Genomic DNA, 17108 nt, shown 5'->3' with positions numbered 1-17108 from the left:
GGATTTTTTCTTGCTGCGGTTGGTAATCAACAAATTCCCGCGGTTTTGTTGTTTATTGGCAAGACAACAAGTTAAATAACATGCTTGATTTATTTATCTTCAATCCAAAACAAGTGCAAATTACTTAAAGGAATAGTCTACTCATTTTCAATATTAAAATATGTTATTACCTTAACTAAGAATTGTTGATACATCCCTCTATCATCTGTGTGCGTGCACGGAAGCGCTGGAGCGCGCTGCGACGCTTCGATGGCATTTAGCTTGGCCCCGTTCGTTCAATTGTGCCATTTGGAGATGGAGTTGGAAGTGACCGGGCACATCAACGTTTTTCCTATGAAAGACGAGCAAGTTTGGTGGTACAAAATGGAACGTGGCGCTTTTCCAAGCGGATTTAAAAGAGGAACTATATTTTATGGCGTAATAGCACTTTTGGGAGTACTTCGACTCGGCGCAGTAACACCCTCCCTCTCCCATTATGAGAGTGAGAAGGGGAGCGGACTTTTCAGGCGAGTCGAAGTACTCCCAAAAGTGCTATTACGCCATAAAATATAGTTCCTCTTTTAAAACCGCTTGATCTGTTGTGGCTGTTTGTAGGTTCAAAATAAATAAAATGCTTTTATTGCTTTTAACGAGTCACAGACAACCCTTAACTGTATTTCTACTCAATGACAATTTAATATTAAAATCATATCAGTTAATGGTTAATGTTCAATTAACAAGCTGCGGTTGTTAAGAAGCTGCGGTTGTTATTAAGCTGTGGTGTGTATAACAACCCCAGATATACACACAAGTGCAGGCCAATGTTTTTTTTTGGCAGTCGTGACGGTGAGGAGCTCAGACCCGCGGCGTGCGTCACGTGACCGCGGTATGGCGATAATCCTGTTACCGCCCCAGGTCTATTGACTGGACATTTTTGGGGTGGCAGAGGGAAAATCTGGAGGGGGCAACGCCCCCTAGCCCCCCCCACCCCCACCCCCGTTTAGTTATGAACTTAAAACTTTTAACTCATTTTCCGCCAGCCTTTTTTGAAAAAAGTTTTTTGTGAGTTTCACAAAATGCCTTCCAGAAAATGTTCTTCTATAAATATATAAAAACATACAAATATATCAAATAAAAGAACAGACCCTCTGCTTTCAAACAAACAAAACGGGGGAAAACATTTCATCCTATCTTCATTTGTTTTCTTTTAAAAACCTCTTAAATATGGGTAGGTTTCTTTAAAAACACCAAATGTTGAGCAAAAATCTGAAATAATTGCATTTTTGTAGGAATTTTGTTAAAGATCAGATTCAAAACGATAATCAAAACATTAATTAAATTTAAATTAATGAATAAAATTATTTTTTGCTTTAGTTTTTTATAAATTGGGTAAGAGGGGATAAAAGCGGAATTACAGATTGCTGTAAAAACTTGTCAGGAGAGCGTCATTGGCAGGGAAATGTTTTCTCTTAATTGACGAGGTAACCTGTGAATGGCGGGGAAAAAGTTAATGAAGTTCTTAATAAAATATTAAAAAGATTACCTGAGCAATCTCCAGGGTCAACACTCCTTCAGAGAAATCCAGTTTCTCATTGACTTTAATCTCTCGTCCATCTTTATACCAGAGAGCGACAGACTCTTTCTTCATATTACCAACCTACAGGATGGAGTCAAACATATATGTGAGGAATAAAGGAGAGAGAGAGAGAGAGAGAGAGAGAGAGAGAGAGAGAGAGAGAGAGAGAGAGAGAGAGAGAGAGAGAGAGAGAGAAAGAGAGCTCACCCTGCACTTCAGTCTAACACAGCATTCAGGTGTTACTTCATAACTAAGATACTCCACAAAGTGTGGACCTGCAGTAAACATACAAAACACACACACAATATTATTGTAATATTTGTGTCATTTTTGTGCATTATATAGTGCATTTATTATGCAAATTTAATATGCAAATCATCCTATTTCAATAATGATTGCACATTACATTTACATACATTGAAGTGTACTATGTCTTGAAGTCTTACCCTGTTTCCTGTGCCATTCCTTCCTCTGAAACTCTGATTCCTTCTGTAACTGCTTAAAGACTGAAATCAATGAGACACCATCATCAGTACAAACTCGACACATGATACAGACCGTACATGTACATGTAGACAGATGTTTATATTTACCATCTCCAATCAGAACCAGACTGGATTGATTAGTGGCTTTGCCGTCCTGAAGTTGGAAAGTGAACGTTCCCTCATCTTCTTTGCTCAGCGTCTCCATGAACATCTCAATAACGCCTGTATTTTTATCAAAGTTCATCTTGTATTTCTGCAAACCAAACGAAAAATCTATATGCAGTCCGAGTCATACGTCATGATTTACTGTGCGTGTCTGCGTTTGTTTTCCTCTGACCTCTCCCTGGGATATCATATTGTCATTGAACACATATTCAACTTTTCCATTGGCAGTCATCTTCTCCGCCTGCAGCCAGAAACGAACTCTGCCCTTCTCCAGCAACTCAACGGCCAGCTCGCTCTTCAAAGGAATCGCTGCACGGGGACAGGAGAACGTTAGGAAACACTAAACAAATCTGCTCTAGATCTTTTACGCACATTTGCACGCTGAGATAAGATACTTACTAGGGAACTTGTGCTCGTGGCTGATTTTCAGGAGCTCCTTTAGACCTGTTGGAACATGATGTCATCACTGATCAAAACTTACCACGGTAAAACTCAGATGAAACAGATATATAGATATATTTACCTTCCTCAGAGAGAGTGTAACTAGCTGAGACTCCATCGGTGTGGGTGACAACACAAGAGTAGACTCCCAAATCCTCTTCTGAAGGCGTCTTAAAGGTCGCTTTAGACCTACAGAACAAAACAAAACCAACGCCAATCTACTTACTGTTGCGTGATTAAATGTATGATTAAGGCATTCATGATATAATTTTTTTAATTAATTAGCCAATATTTTTATCAATTTTATTATGACGTTATTTTCAATTTAATAACTTGTAAAAAGTTGAAAATCACATACTTCACAATAGGGATGCACAGATATATTGGCTTATAATCGCAGATAAAAGCATTTCCCCCCACTTTTGGACCACAAAAATGACTTGTGTTTTTAGTACAATTATCTATAAAGTCTTAAATCAAGATTGATGAGCAAAATGACCTAAGAAAATAAGTCTAGTTTTAGACAAAAAAATATAAAATTTAAGTGAATTTATATGAATTTGTGCCAAAAAAAAATCTGCCAATGGAGTAAGAAAAAAATCTTTTTCCTAAACACTTAATTGAAGAAAAATAAAAATTATTGGCTTAACCCATTAGCAGATTATTATTATTTTTTGGCTTGTTTTAAGCATAATTTCACTTAAATTTGATATTTTTTGTCTAAAAACTAGACTTATTTTTTAGGTAATTTAGCTTATTAAGAAAATGCATCTTTTTTTAAATTTGTATAATTGTACACTGCAAAAACTTTCAAGAAAAAATTCTTAGTGTTTTTGTCTTGTTTCAAGTAAAAATATTGAAAAATTCTTAAATTAAGATGCTTTTTCTTGATGAGCATAACGACCCAAGAAAATCAGTGTAGTTTTTAGACCAAAAATATGCCAATGGGGTAAGCAAATTTTTCTTAAATTTTTCTTGAATTTAGTGTTTAAGAAAAATGTTTAAGACTTTTTTGCTTACCCCATTGGCAGATTTTTTGCTTGTTTTATGCACAAAATCACTTAAATTTGATATTTTTGGTCTAAAAACTACAATTATTTTCTTGGGTCGTTTTGCTCATCAATAAAAATCATCTTCATTTAAGATTTTTGTTGATATTTTTACTGAAAACAAGACAAAAATAACAAGAATTTTTTTCTTGAAAATCATTTTTTGCTGTGTACTAAAACAGACAAAAATACTAAGTACCGGTAAGAAAATAATTGTTTGGAGTGCGGACATTGACTGATTATTTAAAAAAAACAGCCAATGATCAGGACAGATTATATCCTGCACTGTAAAAAAATACTTTGCTGCCTTAAAATTTTTTGTTAAATCAACTCAGATTTACAAGTCACGTCAACGGAGATGAGTTGTCACAAACTTATAAAATATAGTTGAGAAAAGTCAACTTAATTTTATAAGTTATAACAACTCACCTTTAGTTATAACAACTCATCTCTAGTCAAGATAAATAATAGTAAGTTGAAATGACTTGTAAATCCGAGTTGATTCAACAAAAAATTTTAAGGCAGCAAAGTTTTTTACAGTGTGGCAATCAAAAAGAGCATTAGAGCTCAAACTGCGTGATTATTTCAAATTTGGTGATAATGCAGCCTGATTAGAATTCGTACGTATTTTATAAGTTGGCTAATTGGTATTAATTCATACGAAGTGAATCAAACAAAAACATAAGATTAACATAAAAATAAACAATAACAAAACACCACCTCTAACCCCAACATCACTGGGGCAAAAGCAAATCGTAGGAAAATGTAAGAATGAGGTCGTACGAACTAATTCATATTAACCACCTGGTTTTTACTGTTTTTGGATCAGTGGATGCTTCAGTGTTTTATAAGTTGTGTAAAAGCACCACCTAGAGGATAATATTGGAAATCTGGATTGCCGTAAAAACTCGTCATTGGCAGGAACGTTTTCTCTTAATTGACGAGATATCTCGTCAATGGCTGGGAAAGAGTTAAGTAAAAAGCAAAACTATCGGAATCTATCAGTATCTGTAAAAGTCCTTCTAAGTAATTGAATGTAGGCACAGAAATGTTGTATTGGTGCATCCCCACACATACTTGTTGCCCTTGGTCTCCAGGGTCATACGATCAGGATCGGTCATTGGCTCATAATTCTTGGACCAGATAAATTTGGAGTCAGGATTGAGGTCAGAACACTGGAAATTCAGTGAAATCACACCGTCGTCATCTACTTCAACAACAATCTCTGAAGTACCTGCGGGACAAAATGGTCTGATGGATTACATTGTTACTATTGCTGTTTAGTTTAGCTGATTTGCTGCTTTAAAGTTTAGCAATAAATTTAATGAAACAAAGAAAATCTACAGTTTTGGAACAACAAAAGTGTGGAAAAATGAAGAGCTCAGATGCAAAAGCCCCTAAACGCCACCTCAATTAAAAATTAGATAAATATATTACCCAAATGCTCTCGGCACGTATTGTATGTTCATCAAGTACTTTCGCTTCAAATCCTCTTAATCCCGGCCACAGGCCATTCAGAAATACCACTTTGTTGGCAGAATCCATAAAACGCACAATGATTTTTCAGCAAAGTCCTCTAAGTGCACAGGAGGTTTACCGAATATACTAGTAGATTGACTGAATTTTTGAGCCTTTTACCTTTATTCAGAAAGGACACTGTAGAAGTAAAGGCATTTAAATTATTGACTAATAATTATTTATTGGAATTATAGTGAAATTACTGAACCTAAACATAAGAAACTTATAAAAACGTTAATTTACAAGAAAACATGTAAGACGCACTTAGAGGGTTTTGCATCCAAGCTCTTGAATTTTTTTTTAAGTTTTTGTTCCTGTCAAGTCAACACAAGACAGCAGAAAATGTTACTTTTATAATAAGACGTATGTTTGATCTAAACTTCATGCATCGCTGTGATGAAACTCACTAGCTAAAATAGATATTTCTGAGATAACTTTATCTTGGAATAAATAACACTGGTCATTGCAGATGGGATTAATACCTGGTTTGGTCACTGCATTAACCGGTTCTGTGGCCTCTGAGGGTTTTCCAACACCAGCCTTGTTTTGAGCTCGCACACGGAAAACATACGACTCGCCCTCCTTTAGATCCTCAATCTAGAAGCGTAAAGAGACATCACTGAGTATCAATGTCAAAAACCCTTCATAACCTCATCACCTCCTGCACACACACAAACCTTCATGTATTTCTGATCAGTGGCTTTCTCATTCACACCCCTCCACTTCTCAAAGTCCGCATCGGCCTCCTTAATATCAATGTAGTATCCATTGACAGCATCACGGCCCTGATAGACAGGTGGTTTCCATAGCAACACCAGAGAGTTCTTACGGACCTCCTGTATTTGGAGATCGTGGGGTGGTCCTGAAGAAAAAGTGCAGATAAATGTATTTCTTGAAAAATGGGCTTATTTAGCCTGTGGACGTGTAAATGTGTTTGAATGGCGTTGTTTACCAGGTACAGCGATGGTCCACTCCTCACATTTAAATGTGTCACTGGGTACAGATGGAATACCAACACCAGCCATATTGGCAGCACGTACCTGGAACTGGTACAGCATGTTCTCCTTTAACTCTGAAACTCTAGACAAGATTAATAAATCTGTTAGAGGTCTTAAACAGGTTCATGTATGTAGATCTAATTGGAGGACTTTAGAAATGCAAACTCTCACTGGTGTATTTACAACAATATCCATAACATTTACATTTATGCACACACTTGTTTAAAGTGACTTTAAACTGTACATTTTATATCTATGTGTTTCCTGGGTTGAAACCCATGACCTTTTGCGCTGCTTTGCTAGTTGAGCTACAGAAAGTAATGAACTAAATGCAAATGTTGAATTTTAATCGCTAATATTCTGTGGTAGAAAGTTAAACACTTTTGAAATATGAATAATTGACATCTTGCTAAAGTTCATTTACAGTGTTGACCAGTGCGAGAGTGCACGATGCGAAGCTCGAAACAACATGTATGTAGCCATCATTTGTGTGGTTCATCATTTCAAAATGTGTGTTTGGTGCGTCATGTTAACTTATGTGCATCACGCGTCATGTCAAAATACGAGCCTGCTGCAGATGCTTCGAAGGAATTTAAAAGAAACGCTCACGTTTACCAAATACTCGCTTAATCTCATGTGTAATCAGAGTTTAGTGATAAGTAAGTGTCTTGCGAGTATTTTGTGAACGTGGGCGTCTCTTTTATCATAAGCAGCAGGCACTTATTTTGACATGACGCATGATGCACATAGGTTCACATGATGCAACAAACACATCGTTTGAATTTGCGCCCCTCAGAAAAGAAGTCACCGGCGCCACTGGTAATTTATTTTTATCTTACACAAAAAATATTTTCATTAATTTGACTAAATCAAACATTGACTAGATATGATATTTCTTATTAACACATGTGACCCTAGACCACAAAACCAGTCTTAAGGGTCATTTTTTTTTATTGAGATGTATACATCATAAAATAATATAATATCTTCATGGAACATGATCTTTACTTAACATCTTGATGATTTTTTTGCATAAAATTTTGACCCATACAATGTACTGTTGGCTATTAATACAAACATACTCATGCGACTTATGACTGATTTTGTGGTCCAGCACTTTTAACCCTCATTTTGTTTTAACCCCAATAAATAAGTACACTAAATGTCGCAATGAAATTGACGACTAACAGACCCAGTTCCGGCTGCCATGGAGGTCATCACGCCACTGATCTACTGGCCTTCCTTCAATGTGATGCCCAGCTGATGTCAGACCAACGACCACCAGCTCCCCCCATCTAACTTATCCGTGTATATATATACATATTTATTATGTTTTAATCCCCATACAATTGTTAAATATCCTACCTATTATATAATATATCCTCTATAGTATCAGCTGTGTCTGGCTCTTTCCCAAGGGTTTTTCCCCTCCTAGGACTTTTCGCACACAGGGTTTTTCTCCTAGGAGTTTTTCAAGACCTGGGGAGTCTGCTGACATTGGCTTAACTTAGCACCCTTTTACATAGGTTACATTTTTACTACGGTGGCTTGTATGGTTAATCTCAACCGCTGTATTCTGCTGCTTATGTTTTATGATTTTTCGGTGTTTTAATATATTACTGTAAAGCACTAAATAAATACAATTTAATTGAAATTAAATTAAAAACTTTGATACAAATGTCTTATCTGTGAGCTTCATTATTTTTTTTAAATGAATGTGTCCTTATAATCTTTATTCAAAAATTAAAAACTCCTCCCCTCCTTTAAACGATCTTTCTTTACTTCCTGTCATACGGTCTGGCAGGTGGGCGGGGTCCTGGAAAAGATCACCGCGATTAGCAAATAGCAACATGACCCAACTTCAAATGATCCAATAAATTCTTGATTGACGAATTTAAATCCAGCCGTTTCACGCGGATTGCTGGAACGAGACATTTTACATTCAGTGAACGAAACATTTAAATTCAGCGATCTTAAGTAGATTTAACTTAAAATTACTTGACATTTTAAGGGATGAATCAACTTGTCTGTGCTTAAAGTGAGGGTCACAAATGATATGCTGTATCTCAGGCTGCTGTCTCTTTGGTAAGTACACTTTTTTATAACACTTTCTGAGGGGCAAAACGTTTGGCTACAATGTTTAAATCCATAAAAGGCTTTGAAAAGCAGCAAAAGAAAATGAAGGCCAAGTAACTTTTCCAAGATAGTTCATGTAATGAAAAGGAAAGGCTGAAATGAGACCAGGACTTACTCTATATGCTCGCTCACTGACAGACTTGATGTTTGCCTCATGCCATTTTCCCGGCACTCCACCGATGACCTCACGATAATCTATGAAGTATCCGGTGATGTCAGCTCCACCAATGAAAGTGGGCTGTTTCCATGCCAACACCATTGAGTCGCGCACGCTTTCCAATACATTGATGCCATAGGGAGGAGCAGGGGATGCGATAGCACAACACAACAGTTAACGGTGAAGAACATATAACACAGTAACACCACCAATGACAATATTCAAACACTTCTGATGCTTGTTTACTTATTAACAGAAGTTAAGGGGGCATGTACACCAAAGACTTTTAACACAACTGAAATCGCCAGGTGGGCACCAACTGTGGGCGCGTGGTAGCATTTTTTCAGCTGTGTGCTTTGGTTACAATGATACTTCTGCTTTGTTTATCAGTCGTTGAATGATGCACCGGTTGGTTGTTTTGATATTTGTCCCGCCCCTCCTCCACTGTGATAGGACGGCCGAGTGAGAAGTGACATTGATGCGGTGTAAACGCATTGGTGTATACGCCCCCTTAGGGTTTGATAATCTAAAGATGTGTTAAGTAAACATTCACTTCCAACTAAGTAACCTTTTCTTGACGCTGTGGAAGAAACTTGCCGATACGAATAATATAAATCCACTTACGATTGAGGGAACTTTAAAAAGTCGGCCTGAGAATTCAGTGAGTGCATGAATATCTAAAAACTGAGTAGGACATTTTACATACACTTGGCGTATATACTTTTAGAAGTAACATATTAAATGATATCTGTAATATAATAATAATATTAATACAATTTGATCTTTTCTCTTATTATAATTTTTGAACAATTGAACAGTTTTAACTGTATTGTAACATATCCGTACTGAAAAGACCAGCTAAAACCAGCCTAAGCTGGTGTAGCAGGCTGGTTCTAGAAGGGTTTTGGACACTTTTTATCTGATCCTAGCTGGAAGACCACCAGTTTAAACCACCTTGACCTGACTGGAAGCTTGGCTAAGTTGGTTGGCTGGTTGTAGCTGGTTTGAGCTGGTCCTCCCAGCCTAGCAAAGCTGGTTAAGCTGGTAAGTCAGCTGGTCTTCCAGTCTGACCAGGTAAGACCAGTAGGGATATGGCCAAAACTGCTCTAAAATGGGTCTGCTACATCAGCTTAAAACCAGGCTGGTAGACCATCTTAAACCAGCCAACCAGCTTAGGTTTTAGCTGGTCTTTTTAGTATACGGATTACATGGAGGTTTACTGAGGCCCTCTACTGGTTAACAATTACTGGCATACAAAATAAAATTGGTAATAAACAGACTGAATCCCATGATGATCAGAGCAAATAGTTCCAATCAATCACAGAAGTGTAGAAATACTGACTCCTGACAAACACACAAATCTAATCATCTTTCATTATAATGACATGAAAAAAACAACACGTCACAATGGTTAGACATACATTACTCATATGCCATGAATGTGTGCTTATATAAAGCAATAATAATAAACATTGCTATGACCAGGAAAGAGATTGTGTGATAGGGAAAGTGTCAAGCATATTGCCAGTTGTGGCTGGTGGCAAAAAAATCATCCTTTGATCATAGGCGTAGCTTGATGTTGGGGGGTAGACTGGTCTATTACAGTATTTATACTGAAACAAGTGCTATAATTTTTACTGCAAACTAGAAAATTAAATTATTTGTTGACTATCTAATATTGTGGTAAGAATTAAAATTAGAATAAGAATTTAAATTAATATGTATATTTGTTGTGGAATATAATTTATTTTTATAATTTATAAAAATCCTTTTATCCATTGGGGGGTCAGGCCCCCAATCCCTCCGCATGCTCCGTCTATGCCTTTGATGTATTTGTGAGGACAGTGTTGTTATGAAAACTTACCCAACAGAGAATGTTTTGGGTTTAATAATTCATCCCTCAGTTTGTAAAAACAAACAAAAGCAGACTGATTTCATGAAATGTCTTGATTTAGTCACGCAAAATTTGATCAACCCATTCATGTTCATGGCACGAAATTCAGCCCCCCCCGTGCCTTGAGCACAAATGTCTTTTTCGTGACACTCACACAAACCTCTACACTGTAAAAAAAAATCCAGCATTTTTGTCAAATCAACATCATTTGTTAAGTAAAAGTAACGTAAAAATATAAGTTAAACCATCTAAATTTGTTTTTATAAGTTATGTCATCTTATCACAGGTCAAAACTAAAAATAGTAGGTTGAACTGACTTGCAAAACCAAGTTGTTTTAACTTCATGCTGCAAATTTTTACTGTGTATAAATAGTTTTTCATGTCCGTTGCACAACTTTCTTTTTCGTGTCATTTTATCTATTGTTTTCTCATAGTTTTTTCCTATTTTCTTACCATTGTCGCTCGGGGTTTGGGTTAGAATCACTTTCTGTTAAATTTTTAGACATCCTAACCCATTTTAACCCCAACTCCAGGTGAGAATAGTTTTAAAAGCGGAAGAAAAACATGTAGAAACCAATACATAAAAGTACATCCTAACCCAAACCCTGAATCTAACTCCAACCCCAAGCGACAATGATTTAAAAAAGGGAAAAAAAGAAAGTCAGGCTACGGACACAGGAAACTATTTATAGAAATTCATGCATAGTCACAAAAAACATGAAAAGGGCTGAATTACGTGCCATGGACACGAATAAATGAATCAAATTTTGCGTGATTATAACATGACTTTTTGTGAGATCATGTTGCGCAAAATTCATGTTAGCAATAATGTACAATACATACGATGTATGTAAGGCTAGATACATTTAAGAGAGTTTTTAAAGGCCAACATTTCTGTATGTCTGTTAAAGTGCTCATATTCATTTCTAGTTTAAATCATGGTGATAACATGATACATTGTGAACCCAGTTCTCTGAGAAGATAACCTCCTGCTAACATTCACGTTGCACCAGATTAAAGTGGACTGTTGTGTTTGGTTTGCTGCTTGTTTAAGATGGACGTCTACTGACAATAACTGAATTTCCCAGCAGGATTGCCTGACCAATAGATTGTTGAAAACTGAACTATGATTTAGCATTCAAAATAAAAATATGAAAAAATATGGCAATATGCTAAATTAATGAGTGAGGTCTTGCATTCATTTGACAAGCTGACTCAATGAGCAAAATAATCATGAAGGAGTGAATTTGACCAATTGCATAGTTTTAAGATTAAAAATGCAAAGAAATGAATTAAAAAAGCTAGAAGGTAGAAGAAAGGTGAGGTCAACTCCTGATGATGGTGATGATGATGATCAAAAAACTGGATCCGTACATAACCTTCATCTTCTCACCTGAGCCTCTTCGTCCTCTCCTCCTGGGTTCTCCTGCTTTCTCTGGTTCCACAGAAGATTTTACTGCGCACTTACGATCATCAGACGTTCCTGTATCTGGCTCTGATTGAATACAGTCGTGTGTGTAAAATTCAATGCTACAGTTAACTACCTGTTCAGGTGACCCTAAGTTCTCCCCCTTGCACTGTTTGCCTTCATTTAGGGCTTGATGATCCCCGTTCTGACCCCCTTCCTCGACCCTCTCAATAACATTAGCTAAGCGTGTTATATGTGCGTCAGCAGTTACATGCCCGCTCACTGTACATGAGCTGTGCTGAGTTAGTGTAACCCCAAATACCCACTGAATCCAGAAACACACCGTGAGGAATACCGCCCCCTACAGGAGTTAGCAAAGAGAACAGCCAGAGAAAGAAATCAAGAAATGCAACATCAATAAAAACACATTTGTCAGTCACTCTACATTAAAATCTACATTGTCTAATAATTACATATTTTTAGAGCAAAAAACATGTATGCATGCAAATACAAGCAGCATATTTGCCACTATTACTCAATATTTAATTTATTTTAAGCAGTGTTGGGGGTAACACATTACAAGTAACGTGCATTACGTAATAATATTACTTTTCTGAAGTAACACATTACTTTATAAATGTACACATTAATATCTGAGTTACTATTTTTAAAGTAATCCGAGTTACTTTTCAGTTGAATAAATTAGATAAAAAAAAACAATGTACTGCATTAAACTGAACACATTAACATAAAAATGTTTACTTTCCCCGAAAAGTAACTAAGTAACGCATTAAGTTACATTTTGGGGAGTACCTTGTAATGCATTACTTTTAAAAGTAACTTTCCCCAACACTGATTATAAGAAAATAAGAAAAAGAAGCATTCAGGTGAAATTAGTAATGACAGGTAATTGAGTTAGTTTATGCTTTTGACAGTTGTTGTGTTTCTTGTGCTTATCCTTTATGAACAACACACACTTTTCCCCAAGATGGTTTATTTGATGGACACAATAAACTTCTGGGGCCTCTTTTATAAAGTGTGCATAAGCACAGATGTGATCGTAGAGTGTGAATACGCAAAAATCCACGGCAACGTTCACATTTATAAAAACGTCTTTGACTTGGAAAGTGCTTAGCACCACGTCAGGGTCTGAGCAGACATACACAACATGATCTCACGGCAAATCTGATTAATTTGATTAATTATTCGTGTCAATGTCTTTTTGTGTCACGAATTTCTACAAATGTTTTTCATGTCCGTGGCACGACTTCCTTTTTCGTGTCATTTCATGTATTGTTTTCTCAATGTTTTTTTTCTGTTTTTAAGTCATTGTCGCTTGGGGTTGAGATTAGATTTGGATGCATTTTTATGTATTGGTTTCTACATGTTTTTCTTCCACTTTTAAAACTATTCTCGCCTGGAGTTGGGGTTAGAGTTGGGGTTTGGATGTCTAAAAATTTAACAGAAAGTGATTCTAATCCCAACCCCAAGAGACAATAGTAAGAAAATAGGAAAAAAAACAATGAGAAAACAACACATAAAGTGACACGAGAAAGAAAGACACGCCACGGACACAAAACACCACCCGTAGAAATTTGTGCGAGTGACACGAAAAAAACATTTACGCTCAAGGCTAAAAAAAAAGCTGAATTTCATGCTATGGACACAAGTAAGTTAACAAAATTCTTCGTGACTATAACACGACTTTGCGTGAGATCAGTCTGCTTTTGTTTTCCGATTGCTGCAGGTTTTTGGAAATATAAACCATTATTATTGCTCGAAAGTAATTTAAGCATTGACAGGCGCTCTTTTATGTGTCAATAAAATAAATTGGGCATCGTCGATCACTTTAAGTCTAAACTTAAGACTTTTCTCTTTAACAAACATTCACATAATTTGTCTACTTATCTCGCAATATAGCTTGTACGGAACAAAGCATTCACATAACTCGTCTGGGTAATATACTAATGCCGCAATAGCTAGCCTGTCTGGAATCGAGCATATATTAAAACACAACACTGTGTGACACTTGCTTTACATGCGAACGGCCTCTACGCTAATAGGATTTTGTTTCTCTCTCCCTGTCTCGTCCTCGAACCCAAGGACATTGAGACAAACAGACCCAATTCCGGCTGCCGTGGAGGTTAACACACCACTGATCTACTGGCCATCCTTCAACGTGATGCCCAGCCGATGCCTGACCATCGACCACGACGGAACCGTTTAATCTCCTAATCTGTTTACATATATACATATATATACAGTTGATATATAATATATATCTCCCAAGGGTTTTTTTCCTCCTAGGACTTTTTTCCCTCCTGGCTAAAAAAGTCAGGAGTTTTTTCTCCTGGGGGGTTTTTCAACCTTGGGAGTCAGGCGACATTGGCTTAACTTAGCACACTCTTCTATAAGTTACATTATTAATACGCTCGCTTGTAAAGTTTTTTCATAGCTGCTGTATTTTGCTACTTATATTGTCTGTCAATATTTCTATGTTTTCCCCTGCTTCTATTAATGTAAAGCTGCTTTGAAATAATTACCAATTGTGAAAAGCACTATATAAATAAAATAAAATAAAATTGAACTGAATTGTTTAAAGGCGGAGATCTGAAACTGTTCAGCTGCGTACAAGTTCAAGATCATTTGCGATTTATAGATTTCACATCTGAAAGAAAGGTGTATCACGCATTATTAAAAAAGGAGGCCTCTGTACTAGTAGCTGTTTTGTAATATGAAGTTTGAAGTATGAATTGTACTTCTCAAGGTTTGCTTTTTGTATATGTAAACAAATTGTACAGCAAATTGGTCAACTACCCGTCATTTAATTTGTGCTTTATAAATAAATTGCCTTGCCTTATCATGTGTTGTTTATCATGCTGTGGATTCTTACTATTTTTACTGTACTGTGGCCAAAATGCTAAAGTTTCCATCATTAGTGTCACTTTGGATAAAAGATAAATGTTGGATAAATTCAACATTATTTTTCTCTTCCCAACTAGCTTTAGTGACATATATTTTTTTATAACTAAAAATTAAAAGACTAAAACAACTTCTTTATATCTGAATGCATGGGTCAGGTTGCCAAGTGTGTTTCATAAAGAATAAGTGAGCATGCTCTTCAACACAAGGCTTGTTTGACTTCATGCGGCGCCGAAAGAATCGACAGCCAGATGATGTCAAAGTACCGCAAGAGCGATTCGCAAAATCATACGAGTTTGAGTTCGAAAGTTTGAGTTTGCTTTCAAATCGAACAAGCCTAACATCTTATAAATGTTAAGGGACATCAGTAGAAAGGCATTATGGGTAAAGACAAATGGACATGCATGTTAACGAAGACGGAGGGGGTGAGAGGTGGGTGGGTTGGTTTGTAGTCACCACTACATGGGATCAGTTCTGACCCAAACTACAGGAGGTCTACAAGTCCGACAACAAATTCAAAGGCCGGGCTTCGGAGTATGATGGGTGTGGCTTCAGGGTTTGGTGGGTGTGGAAAAATGCAGAGGCGGGGCTTCAGAGTATGGTGGGTGTGGCTTCAGGGTTTGGAGGGTGTGGAAAAATGCAGACGCGGGGCTTCGGAGTATGGTGGGTGTGGCTTCAGGGATGGAGGGTGTGGCTCTGGCACCGTAGTGCCTTTGAGGACGTGAGGAATGCATGAAAAGTGAAAGTTGGTAAATTATGTGCTTTGTTCGTAAAGTTGATAAACTCACCGATAGCAGCTTTAACTTCAATAGCTTCAGATTCTTGAGAGAAATCACTGATTCCCGCAGCATTGACCGCTCGCACGCGAAAGACATATTTCTCACCCGTGGTCAGGCCATGACAGATAAACCTGCATCAACACGTTTGGAGATATTATATCAAGTTTAACATATATTTGTGATGTTTGCTAAGACAAGCATCACTATTAAAACTGAAATAAGTAACCCATCACACAGCATACAGACAATATGTTTGTTTCTGTGTTTATGTTTGTCATTAGATTTGTTGGTACCTGGTTCCTTTTATAGGTTTGTTGTTGCACGGTTCCCAGGTGTTGCTCCCCACGATGCTGGTGTCGATGTAGTAGCCCACCAGCTCTTTAGCATCACGCGACGCCTCCCATGAAACCACCACAGATGTGTCTGTATTGCGGGTCGGCACTACACGACCAGGGGCTGATGGGATATCTGTTGATTGACACACATAAAGCCTATTACACAAAATTAAATTGAATCAAATTCTGTTCATGAATTACACATTTTGGTGTGTGTTATACATGCATGGGACATGTTAACAATTAAAACATGAATATGTTTTTCATGAATATTCTTTAGCTAAAGTCTTTACACAGAAGCTGTTGCGGTTGAAAGAAAGGGTATTGGCACCCATACTAGAACGACTTAAGGAGGTAAGTAGTATAGCTTTTTAAGTATGTATATAACTGTGATCATATCGAGTTTGTCTCCAACCGTGGTGGCTTCAGTCGGTTCTGATGGTTCTCCGACACCGGCCGAGTTACAGCAGCGAACACGGAAGCGGTACGATTTGCCCTCCGCCAGATCAAAAAGAGCAAAGCGTGGAGATTTCACAGGGATTTCAGTGTTTACTCGCTGCCAGCTGTCTGTACCAGAGACGCACTAAACACAAACACCAGACAGATTTCAGCGTATTCACTCAAAAAGGCAAATATAAAGAGTTTAGATGCAAAATCCTCTAAGTGCATTTGATGTGTTTTCTTGTAAATGAGCATTTCTATATTAGGCTCTTATGTTTAGGTTCAGTAATTTCACTTTAATGGCAATGAATGTTATTGAAATTATTTTATTTCAATGGTATTTTACAAAGTTGACTCTCTTTCGCTGCAAAACCCTCTAAGTGCATGCAAGCTTTTTTTGGCAAAAATCTCCACTTCTAAAAAACTCTTCACGTGCGTTTATATAAACAAATTAAGCAGATAACTATCAAAAATCTGCTTATTATAGACAACTGTTTTCATGCATTTACATGCAAATCAACAAACCGACTATGCAGAAAACTGAGATTTGGAGATTTGTCAGGTTTGATGTCACCGCCTATAGTACATATAGTCGTTCAAAAAAAAAAAAAAATGCAGGGAAACCCGTCTTAAGCTATACTGTTGCATCTCTTCTCATGATCCTGTAAACGTAACATGAACTTCTATTTTCGCATTTCCCTGCTAACTGCTTGAGTCAAGCGCAGACTTTTATTTTGTGTTTACTTCCGCTGCCTGCGAGAAACCTGACAAATCTCCAAATCCCATGTAAACACAGTTTTCTGCATAGCTGGTTTATTGATTTGC

At 37.0% G+C, this 17108-nt stretch overlaps 1 protein-coding gene across 3 annotated transcripts in view; it reads right to left on the bottom strand.

Annotated features, from left to right (window-relative positions):
• myom1b (myomesin 1b) overlaps positions 1-17108 on the bottom strand; it is a 41937-nt gene that overhangs the window by 6143 nt on the left and 18686 nt on the right. For all 3 annotated transcript variants that reach the window (XM_073859567.1, XM_073859566.1, XM_073859568.1), the window contains 15 exons: positions 16243-16425; positions 15801-15976; positions 15525-15638; positions 8467-8667; positions 6166-6296; positions 5891-6075; positions 5696-5810; positions 4773-4929; positions 2729-2835; positions 2605-2649; positions 2378-2514; positions 2149-2293; positions 2002-2061; positions 1763-1830; positions 1523-1636 (listed from right to left, as the gene is read on the bottom strand). In XM_073859567.1, the coding sequence (XP_073715668.1) occupies positions 1523-1636; positions 1763-1830; positions 2002-2061; positions 2149-2293; positions 2378-2514; positions 2605-2649; positions 2729-2835; positions 4773-4929; positions 5696-5810; positions 5891-6075; positions 6166-6296; positions 8467-8667; positions 15525-15638; positions 15801-15976; positions 16243-16425 (1938 nt within the window). The remainder of the gene's footprint in view (positions 1-1522; positions 1637-1762; positions 1831-2001; positions 2062-2148; positions 2294-2377; positions 2515-2604; positions 2650-2728; positions 2836-4772; positions 4930-5695; positions 5811-5890; positions 6076-6165; positions 6297-8466; positions 8668-15524; positions 15639-15800; positions 15977-16242; positions 16426-17108) is intronic.

This window comes from Misgurnus anguillicaudatus, chromosome 21 (genome assembly GCF_027580225.2).
Source record: "Misgurnus anguillicaudatus chromosome 21, ASM2758022v2, whole genome shotgun sequence".
NCBI classification, from domain to species: domain Eukaryota; kingdom Metazoa; phylum Chordata; class Actinopteri; order Cypriniformes; family Cobitidae; genus Misgurnus; species Misgurnus anguillicaudatus.
The sequence above is the reverse complement of the archived record's forward strand: the minus strand, read 5'-3'. Positions and strand labels throughout refer to the sequence as shown.